We start from the raw sequence: 17,400 nt of genomic DNA, 5'->3' as shown, positions 1-17,400 counted from the left end.
TGTATAAGAGACAGTATATATATAGATAGATAGATAGATAGATATAGATATATATATAGATATATATATAGATATATATATATATATATATATAGATATATATATATATACACACACACACACACACAGCAGGGATTTAACTCAGGGGTGCTGTAACACTGAGCCACATCTCCAGCCCTTTTTAATTTTTATTGCCAAGACAGGGTCTTGCTAAATTGCTTAAGACCTCACTAAGTTGCTGAGGCTGGCCTCAAAATTGTGATCCTCCTACCTTAGTCTCCCAAGTCTCAGGAATTACAGACATGTACCACCATGCCCAGCTTCCCCAAAATATTTTCATGGCATTTTAAAGCAAGGCTGAGAATAGTCTGACATGCCTCCTATGGAGAGATGAGGTTGAAAGTCCCCCTTCTCTTTAATCTGGATGGGGTTTGTGACTATGTGACCACTTTAGCCAAGTGAGCATAGTAGAAATATTTTGATTTCTGAGAATAGATCATAAAAGGCCATCAGCTTCTGCCTTGTTTGTTGGAAAACTACCTCTTGGAGCCCTGAGTCACCATGTAAGAAGGGTGTGCTATGGTGGGCGTGGTGGTGCATACTTATAATCCCTTTGATTTGGGAGGTTGAGAAACAAAATTACAAGTTTGAGAACAGTCTCAGAAAATTAGTAAGACCTTTGTTGTCAGGGGGCCACCCTGCACAAGAGATAAGCACGCCCCCTCAGCCTTGAGTAATGAGGATATTGAACTAACATTGCACGTTATGCAAAGCAAGTGGGCCTTACCTTCGCTAGGCAAGGAAGTGTAACTCTGGGCTTGGGCATCACCCAATGGGACTGGGCTACCCCTGCCCCTGTTTCTCGTAACACAATCCCTTGCCTTGTTTGGGTGGAATATTCTATGAATGTCTTTTCCCTAATAAATATAGGGGTTCGAGGTGCACACTCTCTCTCTTGCCTCCCTTGCTCCTCTTGCCCTCCAGGTGGGAGCTGACACCTGAGGTCTCAGAGCCATTCCTGACCCCGCAAAATGTATTTGCGTGTTTGTGTGGTCTTTTTGTTGCCAGACCAATCCATGTGGAGTGACCCTGATTCCATCACCCACAAGGGATGTGGGTGATACCTTGTCAACTTAGAAAGACCTTTCTTAAAATAGAAGATAAAAAGGGCTAGGGATATAGCTCAGTGTAAAGTGCCCCAGGTTAATCCCTGTGCCAATGAATAAATAAATAAAAGTGTGTGATCCCCTGAGGCTTGCATGCTGTGATGAAGTATAAGTCACATGAAGAAGCCATTAGGGAAATCCTCCTGTGATAATCCCAGCTTAGTCCAGCCTTCAAGTCATCCAACCCAGGTGCCAGCCTTGTGATCAAGAAGCCTGTGGATTATTCCAGGCCCCATTCAAGTCCTCCCAGATGAGGCCTCAGACTCTGAAGCAAAGACAATACATCCCTGCTATCACCTGTGTGAATTTCCAATCCAAACAGCATGTGAGCAAACTAAATAACTATTATTTTATAACCCCACACTTTGGGGTAGTATATCCCACAGTAGTAGATAATCGTTAAAATCTCCCTATCCCTGGCAATGTTTTCACAATAGTTGTTGTCACTATATATCAGAGCATGTACTTAACTTATTTATTTGGTGTATCATCTGTCTCTGCCTCCCTCCCACTAAAGACTAAAGTCCAGGAAGGCAAGTATTTCTATCTTTTGGTTCACTGCTTTATTCCCAGAACCTAGAACAAAACCCAGCACGCTGTAGACACTCTAGAAATATTAACAGGATGAATGAAATCAGAAGCAGGTAGATACACAAAAACCTTCTGGGTAATGACTTTGTCACATTGAACTATTACTAATCTGCAGTTGGCATTAAAAAATACCATTTTCATTCAAAATAGGACCAACCACATAACATTAGTGAAATAATGATATTATTTCTATTATGTTCTGAGTGAAATAAACTAACAAAATTTTTATTCTTTTCTGAAATTCTGAGTCAGAAATATCTGTCTTCCCATAAAATAGCAATGATATATTTAGTAATAGAATCTGGTAGAAGTTTATTATAATAGAAAACTTACTATTCGGGGAACCCAGGTGAGGGCAGTACCTCCTTGTTTGAATTTCATCTGAGTCAAAGGATTTTTGCTAGCAAAATCATAGATTCGAACAGAACCTACAGAGAGATGGTTTAAAAGAAAAAGTAATTATATACAGAATATTTCTTTAAATGATCTTGGCTCACTTTTATGTTGAGTATTATAAAAAAGAGATTTCATAAATAACCAATCAGCTGGCAATTCAACAACCCTTCATTCATTATTAAAAATTTTCCTTGTCCATCCTCATACAGGTAATTCATAAACATGAATAATGAAGAAGACAACTGATGACTCTCTGGTGGATTGGTTTCACCTTGGACAGGCTACACTGATTTCCCATAAATCAAAAAAGAAAAAAGATGATGGAAAAACTAGAAAGAGCATGAATATAGATAATATCAAAATGAATTTTCATGAACAACTTAAAGAGCTTGAGTTTTCATTTTAATTTCTCACAATAACCTTGATGCTTTTCCACCCTCTTCACTCCACAGCAACCTACCTCACTTGCACTCCCAAAGGGAAAAATTTTTTCCCAAAGGCAAATTCTCATATGTTTTTAATTAACACATATAAAAAGTTACATTGAAAACAAAATAAGGCCAGATATATTTTCACTAAGAGTTCCCACTTACAGTCCAGGGCAGTTGTGGCCATGAGATAAGTGAGAGGAGAAGTAGCCATGGCTTCAATAGCTTCAGAATGGAAGGAAAAGAGACATTCTGGATCCTGGGTCTGAGAAGAAACAACTTAGTTAATGCCAAAGACAGAGTGATGTAGAATTAAGGTCAAGTTCATAGAAGTTTAAAGAGAACCCTTTTACACACGTCTGATTTTATTTGAATAGAAATAATAAGAAGTGGGCTGGGGTTGTGGCTCAGTGGTGGAACGCTTGTCTAGTGTGTGTGAGGCACTCAGTACCACATATAAATTCATAAAAATAAAGGTCCATTGACAACTAAAAATAAATTTAAAAAAAAAAGAAATAAGAAAAAGAATAACCAGTTACTGTACTTTGAAATTAAGAGAACCAAATGGAGTCTTGGTTTTGTACAAATGACTGTGTGACTTTATGTAAGTTATTTCAAATGCCATAAAATGAAATGATGACCACTACCTGCCTACTAAAGAAGATAGCTGTGAACATCTCATGATACAATATAAATGAAAATCCCACATATTTACAAAAAGTGCATTGTGTAATGCTAGGCTTTGCCATTGCTACTTTCTGGACAAATTTGGCTATGAGACATATTTTTTATGTAAAATCATAATGAGAGAGTCCAAGAGTATTGCATGTTTAGTAGATTTTTTATTGGAATAATGACCAAATTGAAGAAATATAAAGTATCTTTCAATGAATTTTTTACTATATAAGGTAAGGGAAAAGGACAACTTACGATATTTGAAAAACTAAGGTCAAGCTTCCATATGGCTCCATTGGCATCCTAAAAAATTAAACACTTAAATGTGTTATATTTTTTCATTTTGAACTTTCATCAAATTAAAAATATTTCCTTCTATTTTTTAGTTAAAGTAAAAACAAACAATAATATCAAAAGCTTACATATATTATAAAGTGTGATGGGCATTTAATAAAAGCAACTTGTATATACTTTAGAATACAACCACACAGATGGTGTATCATCTGTCTCTGCCTCCTTCCCACTAAAGACTAAAGTCCAGGAAGGCAAGTATAAGCAAAGCAATCTCATAATACTTATAGTTAAAAGGACATCCAATCCAGACAATGAATTATACTACTCTTTTAATTTTATATCTTGGTGATTTTCAAAAGCCCAGAGAGAACAATGCAACTTACCTGAGCCAACCACAAGTTATATCCAGGTGCATTTATTTTTATCAGAGAAAATAGTTTGACATTCTTATCTACTTGAAGTTCATTAATAGGCTCAATCTCCAATAATCCAGTATCATCTACAGTATCAGCAGTGTCTATTGTCTCAAAGTCCCATATCTTGTAAAATTAATAAGAAAATAGTCAAATCAGTAGTTTCATTTATTTCTAAGCCAGAAGTTATAACTTTTTGCAAAAGTCATACTTGTTATATGAAAATTAACAATGAGTAGGAGTAATTACAATACCACAAAACCTGACCTCTGAAATCTTATTCTGAACTGAGGATAAAAAATCATTCTAAGGGCTGGGGGGTGTGGCTCAGTGGCAGAGCGCTTGCTTAGCATGTGTGAGGTATTGGGTTCGATTCTCAGTACCACATGCAAATAAATAAATAACAAAGGTCTGTCGACAACGAAATAAATATTTTTTAAAAAATCATTTTAGTATCCTTTGTATGTGTAGAGATTAATGAGAAAGTACTATCTTTTGGATGGGATGGTACCAGGGATTAATCTCAGGGGCGCTTGACCACAAGCCACATCCCCAGGTCTATTTTGTTTTATTTAGAGAGAGGGTCTCACTAAGTTGCTTTGCACCTCATCTTTGCTGAGGCTGGCTTGGAATTGCAATCCTTCTGTCTCAGCCTCCCAAGCCGCTGGGATTACAGGCATACACCACCAAGCTCAGTGAGAAAGTACTATCTTACATAATAATTTTAATTTGCCTGAAAGGAGCTTTATTGGAAGGTTTTTTGTTTATAAATGTGTCCATAAAAAGTAAATAATTCAGTTGTTCAGCAAGACATTATAGAGCCTTGTCTTACATATAAAAGTATGCCTCTGGAAGGGGAAATATACACTTGTTGGGTGATTCAAGTACTATCTTAATTATAAGCTGAGAAAACACATGTAGATGATGGCTTCATTAAAAAAATGTTTCTGTTCCTTAAAGAAAATGTGGTGTACATATACACAATAGAGTTTCATTCAAACATAAAAAAGAACAAAATTATGCTGTCAGCAAGAAAATGATGGAACTGGAAAGCATCATGATAAATAAGTTAGATTCAGAAAGTCAAGGGTCACATGTTTTCTCTCACTTGTGAATGCTAAAGAGAAGACAGGGGGGAAAAAAAAGGAGAGGGGAAAGTCTCATGAAAATACAAGTGAGACCAGTAGGGTAGAAGAATATGGTCAAAGGGATGAAGGAGAAAAGGCCAATAGGAGGTACTGGGGAATGAAATTGATCAAATTATGTGATGTACATGTAAGAATATGCCACAATGAAATCCATTATTCTCTAAAATTATTATGAGCCAATAAAAAATTATTTAAAGAAAATGCTTCTCTTCCTTAATACCAATTTATACTCTACTACCTCAGATAAGGATAGTTGCTCCTTGGGAGGAGAGTCCAGAATACCATAGGAGGCTGAAGGAGCACTGTCTCACTTCACCATGGATGGCAGAGACTCAGAAGGACTTCCGTTAAATGCCAACTCTTGCCCCAGATAGATCTGTTCACATACCCTGCCTGCCATGTTATCCTAGACCCAAACTATAAGCAAGTAACTTCTGGAAGATTGTTATTGTCCCATGGATTAGCCTGGTTGGGTGGAAAAGGCCAGATTCTAGAAGCAGACAAATCCATGGCAATTGGGGTAGGTTTTCCCTTGAAGGTAAAGGGTAGAGATTTACAGTCTGAGGAATGAAGATATGAGGGTAGGCTTTGAAAAGTGAAACAAGTTTAGAAATGAGGGTTTTCAAGATGGTGGAATACAGCAGGTTGCTTTTCTGGCCATTCCATGGAGTGAAAATAAGAAAGCAGACAGGCAGCTTCTCAGCAAAATGGGAGGAGGGTGGGGATTGAAGCAGGAGGATTTCGAGTTCAAAGCCAGCCTCAGCAACTAAGCGAGGCACTTAGCAACTCAGCAAGACCCTATCTCAAATAAAATATTTAAAAAGGACAGGGGATGTGGCTCAGTGGTAATTGTTCCTGGTTTTAATCCCTGGTACCAAAAAAAGGCGGAGGGGGACTTCTGAAATTTAATACTGGACACTCAAAAGTAAATTGGGAATTCAAGAGGTTAGATATTAAAAATAAGATAACCACAAAATCTCCAGCACTACAGCTGTTCCTACAGCTGGGGGCACCAGCCAAAGCAGTCCTCTATGAGCACAGTGGAGGGATGAGGAAATTAAAGGAATTGACATTTTTAAGAGGACTGAGGCATGTCTGGGTAGAGAGAGTTTAGAGATCAAAGACACTGACCTACTAAACTGAAAGGCACATGGCACTCTAGCCTTAAACATGAAAAAACCACATCCCCCCAGTGGTGTGCAAATGACAGAGGAAGAAACCATTTTGTAGTCACAGTACAGAGACCAGCAGCTGAGGGAGTTGAGACCAGGCAAATCTGAATCTAGCTGGAAATACAGGCCTGGAAAACCCACCCTTCACTACATATAGAGTGTGCCTAAGTGACTACGAGAATATCAAATGTGGAGAGAAGTTTACATAAGGGACAACTGGTCATGGAAACACCCCTGGCTCTCTTCCTATCCCTCTAATCCTGCTGCTTACAGGACCCTCTGGGAGAGACATGCCTGGCTGAGAATTCAAAAGGATAGGGGTGGAGACTGAACCTCAGACCAGGAAACTTGAGGTCTGCAGTTGACATAATGGACTAAGAATTGACTCCTTCACTATGCAAGTGGAATCCAGGGGAGAGCCTGGGGTGCAGTACTCCAGAGTGGATTGGTAATTGCTGGGTCCTAGAGGCACTTTGACTTAAAAATCTCAAAACCAGTTGGCATCCAGTGAAGAACCTACCCAAAGCCTAACCCCTCCCTCTAGGAGTTCCATCTACTGGAATTACTTCTCTCACCCTAGCAACCCTGCCCAGAAGGGAAGTATCATACTTCAGACAACCCCGTCTAACTGCCGAGAAGGAAAGCTGAGCATCTTTTGAACAAATGGAAACAATTCTTTTACTTTTCATGGAGATCTTTTTTTTTCTTTGTTCTTTTCTCTGATTAATTGTGACCTTAATGGTTCATGGACATTTATACATATTTAAATGTGTTTTTATTTCTTTCCTCATTTCTAGCATTTTTAAAAATTTATTTATTTATTTGTTCTAATTTGTTATACATGACAGGAGAATGCATTTCAATTCATAGTATACAAACAGAACACAATTTTTTATTTCTCTCGTTGTACACAAAGTAGACTCACACCATTCATGTCTTCATACATGTACCTAGGGTGATGATGTCCATCTCATCCCACCATCTTTCCTACCCCCATACCTCCTCTTTACCCTTGCCTCCCTTTTGCCCTATCCAAAGTTCCTCCATTCTGCCCATGCTCCCTGGCCCTGCCCCCACCCCCATTAAGGATTAGCATCCACTTCTCAGAGAAAACATTCAGCCTTTAGTTTTTTTGGGATTGGCTTACTGCACTTAGCATGATATTCTCCAACTCCATCCATTTACCTACAAATGCCATGATTTTATTTACTTTTAATGCTGAATAATATTCCATTATGTATATATACCACAGTTTCTTTATCCATTCATTTATTGGAGGACATCTAGGTTAGTTCCACAATTTGACTATTGTGAATTGTGCTGCTATAAACATTGATGTGGCTATGTCCCTGTAGTATCCTGTTTTTAAGTCCTTTGGGTATAAACCAAGAAATGGGATAGCTAGGTCAAATGGTGGTTCCATTCCAAGTTTTATAAGAAATCCGCATACTGCTTTCCAGATTGGCTGCACCACTTTGCAGTCCCACAAGCAATGTAAGAGTATGCCTATATCCCCACATCTTCACCAACACTTATTTTTGCTTGTATTCTTGATAACTGCCATTCTGACTGGAGTGAGATGAAATCTTAGTGTAGTTTTGATTTGCATTTGTCTAATTATTAGAGATATTGAACATTTTTTCATATATTTGTTGATCGATTGTATATCTGAGAAGTGTTTGTTCAATTCCTTGGCCCATTTGTTGATTGGGTTATTTGTTTTTTTGGTGTTAAATTTTTGAGCTCTTTATATATCCTAGCAATTAAAAATTTACTCCCATTCTGTAGGCTCTCTGTTCACCTCACTGATTGTTTATTTCGCTGAGAAGAAGCTTTTCAGTTTGAAACCATCCCACTTATTAATTCTTGATTTTATTTCTTGAGCTTTAGGGGTCTTATTAAGGAAGTAGGGGCTTAATCCAACATGATGAAGATTTGGGAGTACTTTTTTTTCTATTAGGTGCAGGGTCTCTGGTCTAATTCTTAGGTCCTTGATCCATTTTGAGTTGACTTTTTTGCAGGATGAGATATAGAGAGCTAGTTTCATTCTTTCACATATGAATGTCCAGTTTTCCCAGCACCATTTGTGAAAAAGAATGTCTTTCCTCCATGCTTTTGGTGCCTTTGTCAAGGACCAGATGATTGTATTTTTTAAAAAATTATTAGAGCAGTATAATTCTATGTAGGACTTGAGTTCATTTTGACAAAATCAAAATCATACATGGAAGGAATTTGATTGCAAACCCATTTACCCCCTTTTCCTCCCCTCTTTTATCCCAGTATTCTCTTTCCTCTATTCTATTAAACTTCCTTTCTTCTATATAAACATAAAAGTGAAATTCCCTTTTGTATCTTTATGTATGAATATAGCATGATTTTGCTAAATTCATTCCATTTATTTTCCCCTTTCCTTTCTTTCCTCCCTTTTATTCTTCCATATCTACTCCATTCATCTTTCCTGTATCTTTATCATGCTTGATCCCCTCCCCCACTGTGTTCTTTCCCTTATTCTGCTCTAGCTTCCATATATGAGAGAAAACATTTGGACTTTGATTTTCTGAGTCTGGCTTATTTCACTTAGCATGATTTTCTCCATTTCTTTCCATTTACCAGCTAATGCCATTATTTCATTTTTCTTTGTGGCTGAGTAAAACTCTATTGTACATATATACATACCACATTTTCTTAATCCATTCATCTACTTATAGGCATCTGGTTGATTCCATAATTTGGCTGTTGTGAATTGTGCTGCTATAACTGAGGTGGCTTTATCACTGTAGAATGCTTATTTTGTTTTTTTGGATAAATACTGAGGACTAGAATAGCTGGGTCATGTGGTGGCTCCCTTTATAGTTTTTTGAGAAATTTCCACACTGCTTTCCAGTATACTATTTCTTAAATTGTAATATTATTTCTGATAATATTTCTTAAAGGATGTCAAGAGAATATTATCACTTTCTTATGAAAGGTCCCAGAAAGAACATGTACCAAATGCAAATCACAAAAGTACACATTGGCTAGCAAGAGGGAGGTACACATTCACAGAAGGTGCTGGGTGGGTGAGAGATCTGCAACAGAACAGCAACCATGGACTTAGATGCAGAAACAATGTATCTGCTTAACACAGGCTTCAAGCTGAGTAGTATCCACAAGTGAAAGCCAGGTGAGTTCCTTTGGTATTCGGAGCAAGGAGAATAGTGCCCAAGGGCAGACCCACCAAATATATTTGTATCAGCTCACCAAATATATTTCTAATTGGTATTCTCAGTAAGAAATAGCAAAATTTTATCACTTTTGTTTCCAGAAAATGACCCATTCATACTGGGAATTTTGGAATAACACAGCCTTTCATTTTCTGAAACTATTATTTCAACAACTGAACCCCAAAAGAACAAGAGGTCCCCTCAGAAAGTTTCAGTGCTAAGATACAGAAATTAAACTTGACAAGAATGCAAATGTTTCCCACATGAGAAGCATTGTTTAGAAAGGGCTGATCTTAGGAATAAATGACAACTTATTTCCTTTACCACATGACCTTTTTGAGAAATGAAAATCTGACGAAACCACCTGAAGAGGCAGCTGAGCTACTATGCCATCAACACCACCCTGAAGAAATGACTTGAATGATCTGCAAGTCTCACACATAGGTATGACTGTCCAAGTATCAAGAAAACTTACCCTAATACACCCATCTGACCCAGCAGTGATAACTTCCCCCTCATCCAGCGTTATCTGGTTAATAGGACCATGGTGACAAGGCTTCATTCCAGATCGACAGAGCTCCACTTTGATGAGACTGGCTTCCCAAAGCAGTAGGTTGCCCCATTCTGACCCTGAGAGCACCTGGCAAGTGTGCAGAAGGAAAGAGATGTCACTAAAGCAGATGACTATATATATTTATGTCTCAAATAATAGATGAGAGTTACTTTTAAGGGTGATTTGCCTTGATTATGTAAAATGTTTGAATATGGGAAAATAAGAAAATGCAGAAATAAAAACCCACTACCCCATACATAACCCCATAACCCCAGAAAAACCCATTTTGATGTATATCTTTCTAGCATTACTAATAGTTTTGCATCACTGTGATTAGGATACATGTTATTGGCAATTTTTCAATATGTATATATGTAGATTTCTTTGTACATTTCTTAAGGGTGTAATCCAAGAGTAAAATTACTTGATCAAAAATTAGAGATATGTTTAAAGTCCTTGATAGGTGATATTCTGCATTTTAAGTACAATACTATCAAATTTTATAAGATGTTAGATAAGTTGTGAGGCTGTTACTGAACTGAGAAGATTATAGCATAACAGTATGTGATTTCAAATAAGGATAATATCTGGAACCACTTCAAATTAATTTATTAAATCAGCATACCCACTGGTTGTACACTTAACATTTATTAAGTTATTTAATGCTAAAAAACATGAACTAGGGGTTGGGATTGTGGCTTAGTGGTAGAGCGCTTGCCTAGCATGTGTGAGGCATTGAGTTCGATTCTCAGCACCATATATAAATAAATAAAATAAATGTCCATTGACAACTAAAAAATATTTTTTAAAAAAACATGAACTAGGTACATTTATAATATATACCATATACAGTTTTGCATGATGGATACTTTATTTTTCCCAAAAGAAACAACTCTTTTTCATACCCACAAAAGAATGATATGGGCCAATGCTAACCCATTATTACCCCAATTTTACAGAGGAGAAACCTGAAGCACAAAACAGTTAAGTAACTTGCCCAAAATTTCCCAGAGGAGTTAGGATCCCGGTCTAAGCACATGGCTCAACTACACTGCCTCGGAAGGGAAATCCTATAGTAAGGTGTCAAATGAGTTTGCTTTTCTCTAGGAACCCTGGCAACTTTTAATCTGAAAGTATTTGTTGAGAATCACCCAGAAGAATTTCTGGATGCAGAGAACTTTGACTAGAAAGGTCATATTTTCATAGAGCTTGTGTGAAGACTGATGTTCCCTATGATGCCCTCTGGTGGAGGAAGGTTTGGCCTTATTTTTGCCTGCCAGCTCAAGGGTTTTCTACTCTCATGGCCCCTCCACTGGAGGAACTGATGACTGTACAAAGGATTATTACCTACCCTGCCTCTATTGCCTATTATTAAGCCTTAGTCACTTGTAGTGGAGTCTTTAGACTTGTTTTCTTCTTTTTTTTTTCTACAGTATTTTTAAATTGCCACAAAATAATTCTACATATTTATCGGGTACAGGGTGATAATTCAATACATGTACATGATACGTACATGATGAGTAATGAGCATATCAGGGTATTTAGCATTTCATTATCCTAAATCATTTGTCCTTTCTTTGTGCTGGGAAGCTTTTAACTCTTCCTTTTTAGTTCTTTATAAAACACATAATAATTTGTTGTGCCATAGGACTTAGAACTTATTTCTTTTTTATAGTTGTGTTTTGTTGCCCATTGTCCAACTACTCTCTATTCCCTGCTCCCCTTCTTTTTCCTAGACTCTAGTGACCACTATTTTACTTATGAAATCAACTGCTCCATACCTAAAGCCACCAGAGGTGACCAAAACCTATGAGGCATTTGTTTCAGAAGTGTCACTCTACCCAGCTTTCCTTTCTATTGGTCCTGAGAAGTTAAGGCCTTCATCGTCTCTTTTCAGATGATAGTAACATCTCCCTTCCTAGCTTAACTCTTTGACTCACAATTTCCCTTCCTCTAATCCATCTGGCATTTTATTAACAAATTTGTCCACTTCTTCTTTCATTTGTAACACTACTTTGCCAGTGTATGAAATTCTGCCTTGCTGTTAAACTCCCAATGCATTAAGATCCAATCGTACTTCTCAACTCAGAATTTGCACTCTTTCCCAGTATTAATGTCTTATTCCTTTCTGCTCTATAAATATCCAACATTTATTCCTAGCCCTAAATATTTCCTTTTGTGACTTTATCATTCAAAATAATTTCTTTCTCCCTTATATCTACACAAACTCTACTGAACCTTTTCCAAAATGTATTTTGTACGATGTTCTTTACAAGGGTTGTACTAATCTTAATTCTTAAAATATTCACAATTTGAAGCTAGATTGATTTAAGATCATCTTATAAGTTTGGATACACACTTCAATTGGCATCCAAGAATTTTATTTTATTTTATACACAATGTGTTTTGAATTGAGACTGTTCCATTTGGTAGATACCTAGACCATTTGGTTTCTTGAGGTTACAGTAATATTATAACTGAAATAATCACAATAGTACTATATATTTCATTCTACTCAGAAATCAAATAAAATATTAATGGAGAACTGGTCCTAATTAGCTATAATTTCATGAAACAAGCCCATAAGTTTTATAAAAGGAAGAGAGGAAATGAACTAACAATATTAAAGAATAAAATAACAGACTGAATTACAGCGCTACAGATGTCCCTACAAAGCAGCTTGATAAAAACAAAAGTCATAAGAGTGTATATAATCTCTGACCCAGTATTTCCTCTTAGAGCATTATAGCAAAGAAAAAAACAGGAAAAAGGTAAGTAATTCTGCAATTCTGTGATATAATTAAAACTAACAAGTATGGCACTGTGTTAATACATGAAAATGCTTAGATACTTTATATATAATATTTAGCAAATATCTATCATAATTTGGATTATGATATTTTCAGAATATATTTTAATTACAACAGATAATCTGAAAAAGTAACACTAAATATTCATTACATTGACAAGTATAATATCTGTTGTTCATATTGGCAGAACTTCTTAGAATATATTATGTGTTTTTATATATGTGTGCTTTCCTATGTGTACTTGAAAATAATTTTATTATTGTACAACAGTGGCTATACTGACCTTCCCATCTGGGAGTTCCATGTAGCCTTCAATATCAGTAGTAGTTGTTTTGCCAAATCGACCTAGTGATCCCTGCAACTTGAGCCCAGTGAATGTATAAGCCATTTCCCAGAACCTGCACACAAACAAGAAAGAGATCAAATCTACTTTGAGTAAGTTTTACTCATTTTTATTTTATATGATCCAAATACTTACACATTTCATAATCACATACATTATTTCATTTATTCATCTGATCAATATGTAGGAAGTATCTACTACCTGTCAGGCAAAGCTCTATGCAATATGAATTTAGCAATAAGAAAAACAGAGAAAAAAATTGTCTTCCTGAAGTTTATATTTTGTATTATTGTGCTGTTTGATTCAGCAGCCACCAGCCACAACTAACCATTTGAATTTAAAGTAATTAGCATCAAATAAAATTAAGAATTCATGTTTCAGTCATTTCAGTCAATTTTAAGTGCTCAATAGCTGCATATGGCTGGTGTCTCCTGCATGAGACAACAAAGAACATTCTGGCCTGGAAGAAAGTTCTAGTGGACTGTACTGTGCTAGGGTATATAAAAATTTACCCCCAACGTTTTAACTTACTAGCTGTGTGCCTCTGAGTGATTTTATTGAAGATAGCATGCTTTTATTTTCTCATGTATAAAATGAGAATATTAGTAACATCTACCTTATAAAATTATTGAAAAACTCTTAGTGCAATCAGTACAGGTTAATTAATACTAATATTTTCTTATTAATAATTTAAACACAATCAGAATGCTAAAGATTAGCAAAAATAATCTGGCTAACCAACTAGATATAAAACAGAAAATGGGAAGCATCAATAAGCCAGTAATACAAAGCCAAAAGTCCAGATTACCAACATCTCCAAAGGTATTGTAGATCCCCAATCATATAATTCCATGTATTCTCTTTCTTTCATATCACTTCACATATGAAGTTAATTATTCAATGTTTGTCTTTCCCGAAAGATTCAATGCACACAAAATATATACTTTAATAAATGAGAAGAAAAATTTAGCCTATAACTAGCAGAGAGTTTCTTTAGAATTTCCTCCAAGATTACATTTAAAAATATGTTTGGTTTTTCTGTTACATTTAAAAATATGTTTGGTTTTTCTGTATTTCTAACTGGTTAATAATACAAGACCAAATATAAATTGGGACAAGAGGAATTTGAGATAGATAAAAATGTCTTTCTCTTAAAGAGACACTGGGGCGGGTCTCAGTGGCACACTGCAATCCCAGGGTCTCAGGAAGCTGAGAAAGGAGGAATATGAGTTCAAAGCCAGCTTCAGCAACCCAGCAAGACCCTGTCTCTAAATAAAATACCCATGTGTGCGCGCGCACACACACACACACACACACACAAAAAGGACTGGGGATATGGCTCAGTGGTTAAGCACCTCTGGGTTAAATTCCTGGTTACCCACCTCCCAAAAAAGAGACACTGAGAATCAGATTATGGGCAACTCTGGGGTAATGATAGAAGGGTGTTAAATAAATGCATGGGACAGGATGGGAAAAAAAATAGAGAAGGATAAAATCATTCCATCCTGGAAACAGACAAGGGCATGACACAATGAAATGAGCATGGAATTGGAGCCAGCAACCTGAGATCAAGATAAGGTTCTGGGCTGGGGTTGTGGCTCAGTGGTAGAGCACTTGACTAGCACATGTAAGGCACTGGGTTCAATCCTCAGCACCATATAAAAATAAATAAATAAATAAATAAATAAAGGCACTGTGTCTATCTACAAATAAAAAAAATACTGAAAAAAAAATTAGGTTCTGCTACATTCAGTACTGAGGGTCCCCCCGTCAGGAATAATAGAAATTGTCCTACAGGTGAAAACTGAGTTGCTCCAAATAAGAAATTTAATAGTGTTGTGAGAACTCAATGTGAAGTTAAAAACATCATACCAAATTTAGTTATTAAAATTCTATTCAGGGCTGGGGGTGTGGCTCAGTGGTAGAGTACTTGCCTCACATATGTGAGGAACTAGGTTCAAATCTCAGCACCGAATGTACATATATGGATGAAATAAATGTTCATCAATAACTTAAAAAAATGCTATTCAAATTCTTTTAGGAGGTGACCCTATGAGAAGACAATAGGCTAACGTTAAAGCCTTCCTTTCATCTCTGCTCTCCTCAGAAGTAAAATTCCACAATCTAATTAGAAAAAGTACACCACTAGTTAATTTTAAAAAAAACACATTTGGAAATTATCCTAATTTTCTTAACAATATAAAAAATGTCTCCAGGCCTTAGATCTCCTTAGAAAATACCTTTGTAATATGTATCAGCATTTCTATTCATCCCCAGACCTACTTGATGTGGCCTGATCCTGCTGTAGTAAGCTGCTCATCATCTTCAGGATTGAAAGTAACCTTAAAAACGTCCAGAGAAAAAGCTTTTTTCCTCAGTATGGGTTGTTCTTCTTTCCAATCCCAAATGGTCAGTGTGTAATCAGGGGAGCTACCAACAGAGGCCAACAAGGTACCATTGTAGTTAAAGTCCACATAGGCATATGCCTTTTCAGTTCCATCTGGAAAGATGAATAGGAATCTAGTAAATAAGGGCAATAATATTTCATTATCAAAAAGTGTATTAAAGAGAGAAAAAGAGATCTTGTGATGTATATTAATGTAAGAATGCCAAGAATTCCCTTGAAGGAGCAATTCCAAAATCATCTATCACCCTGGGTTTTAGAATAGATTACATAATACAAAGGGGAGAGTGGAGAAGACATATTCATATTTTGTATGAGAAAAATTTTTGTGAGCATGTTCATCTTCTGGAGGAAGGGAAACACAAAAGTATATATTACATAATAGAGAAAAATCAATCTATGATTTAAAATTTGTCAAACAACAACTCCAAAAACAAAAATTGGCTGCTGAAATGAATTATATGAAAAAGAGAAGTATAAAATAATTTGATGGTTAATTTTCTACTGGAGTAGAATCTAATTAACAAGTTATAAGTATGGCCACACAGAAAATTCAATCCTCTAGTTATTCATCAATATTCTAGTTATTCAATTAAATAATAATCTAGATGTTACTGTAAAGGGATCTTGCACATGTGGCTAATAACCATGATTAGTTGACTCTAAGTAATGATTGTCCTTGATAATCTCATTGGGCCCCTGGCCAACAAGTTGAAAAGCCCTGGAAGTAAAACTGAGAATTCCCCGAAGAAGAAATTCTACCTGACTGCTACCATCAATTCCTTCCCCAGAGTTTTCAGCCAGCAGGCTTGATCTACAAATTTCATACTTACTACCCTCCACAATTGTGTAAGCCAATTCCATTAAATACATCTCTTTTCCATTTCCTACTAATTTGATTTCTCTGGAACACCCTGATTAATTCAATAATCTCATATATGCAGAATGTTGTTAACCTTGAACATGGAATATTTTAAAGATTTTACTGGACTTACCTTGAAGGATTCTGTAGGGCCTCAGAGAAGGATATTCATAGATTATAATCTTTGGAAAACTCCCTTTTTCAGCTACTGTGAAGTAAGTTTTATGTGGATGAACCTATGAAAAAGAGAATCTTACTAAAATATTAAAAGGAAAATTTTCATATACATAATCCTATTAATATAGTACTCAGTGACCATTTTTTTATAACTTATTAATTAGGATCTACTCCCATAGAAAACTAAAACTGGGCATCTGATAATCACCAGAGGGATAGAATTTGAATTGAAAATCAGAAGAAAGTAAAGATGAAACTTTAAGTTTTACTTTCATTAAGACAGTCATTTTTAACTTTATAATTTTTAACTGTCATTAAAGAAACTAGAACAATGGTTCTCAATCCTTAATGTGCATCAAAATCATTTGAAAAGCTTATTAAAACACAGGCTGGAAGCCCTTACACCAGTGTTTCTGATTCAATGGGTCAGCGCTGAAACTTGAGAATTTATATTCACAAGTTAAAATGTGATGTCTATGCTGCTGATCTGGGGACTATGCCTTAAGAACCACTAAATTGGATAAATTGTTTTCCTTGCAAATTTTCTATACAAAATTTAGATACATGCCAACCTAAATTTTGTATAGAAAATTTCATGGAATGTATATGTCTGGGTCTATTTTCTGATACTATGGCAAAATACCTGAGGCTGAATAACGAATGGAAATTTGTTCTGAAGAGTAAAAAAATCCAAGATTAAGGAACTACATCTAGTCTTTCATGTAGCATCATCCCATGGTAAAAGGTCAGAGGGCAAGAGAAGGT

General features: G+C 36.0%; 1 protein-coding gene across 2 annotated transcripts in view; it reads right to left on the bottom strand.

Moving 5' to 3' along the window:
• Cfap44 (cilia and flagella associated protein 44) overlaps positions 1-17,400 on the bottom strand; it is a 108,701-nt gene that overhangs the window by 71,757 nt on the left and 19,544 nt on the right. For both annotated transcript variants that reach the window (XM_048803299.1, XM_048803298.1), the window contains exons 6-13: positions 16,592-16,694; positions 15,476-15,692; positions 13,133-13,247; positions 9,962-10,126; positions 3,934-4,089; positions 3,512-3,559; positions 2,747-2,846; positions 2,091-2,185 (exon numbers count right to left, since the gene is read on the bottom strand). In XM_048803299.1, coding sequence (XP_048659256.1) covers positions 2,091-2,185; positions 2,747-2,846; positions 3,512-3,559; positions 3,934-4,089; positions 9,962-10,126; positions 13,133-13,247; positions 15,476-15,692; positions 16,592-16,694 — 999 coding nt within the window. The remainder of the gene's footprint in view (positions 1-2,090; positions 2,186-2,746; positions 2,847-3,511; positions 3,560-3,933; positions 4,090-9,961; positions 10,127-13,132; positions 13,248-15,475; positions 15,693-16,591; positions 16,695-17,400) is intronic.

This window comes from Marmota marmota, unplaced genomic scaffold (genome assembly GCF_001458135.2).
Source record: "Marmota marmota marmota unplaced genomic scaffold, marMar, whole genome shotgun sequence".
Taxonomy (NCBI): domain Eukaryota; kingdom Metazoa; phylum Chordata; class Mammalia; order Rodentia; family Sciuridae; genus Marmota; species Marmota marmota.
Note: the sequence above shows the minus strand (reverse complement) of the source record. Positions and strands in the feature narration are given on the sequence as shown.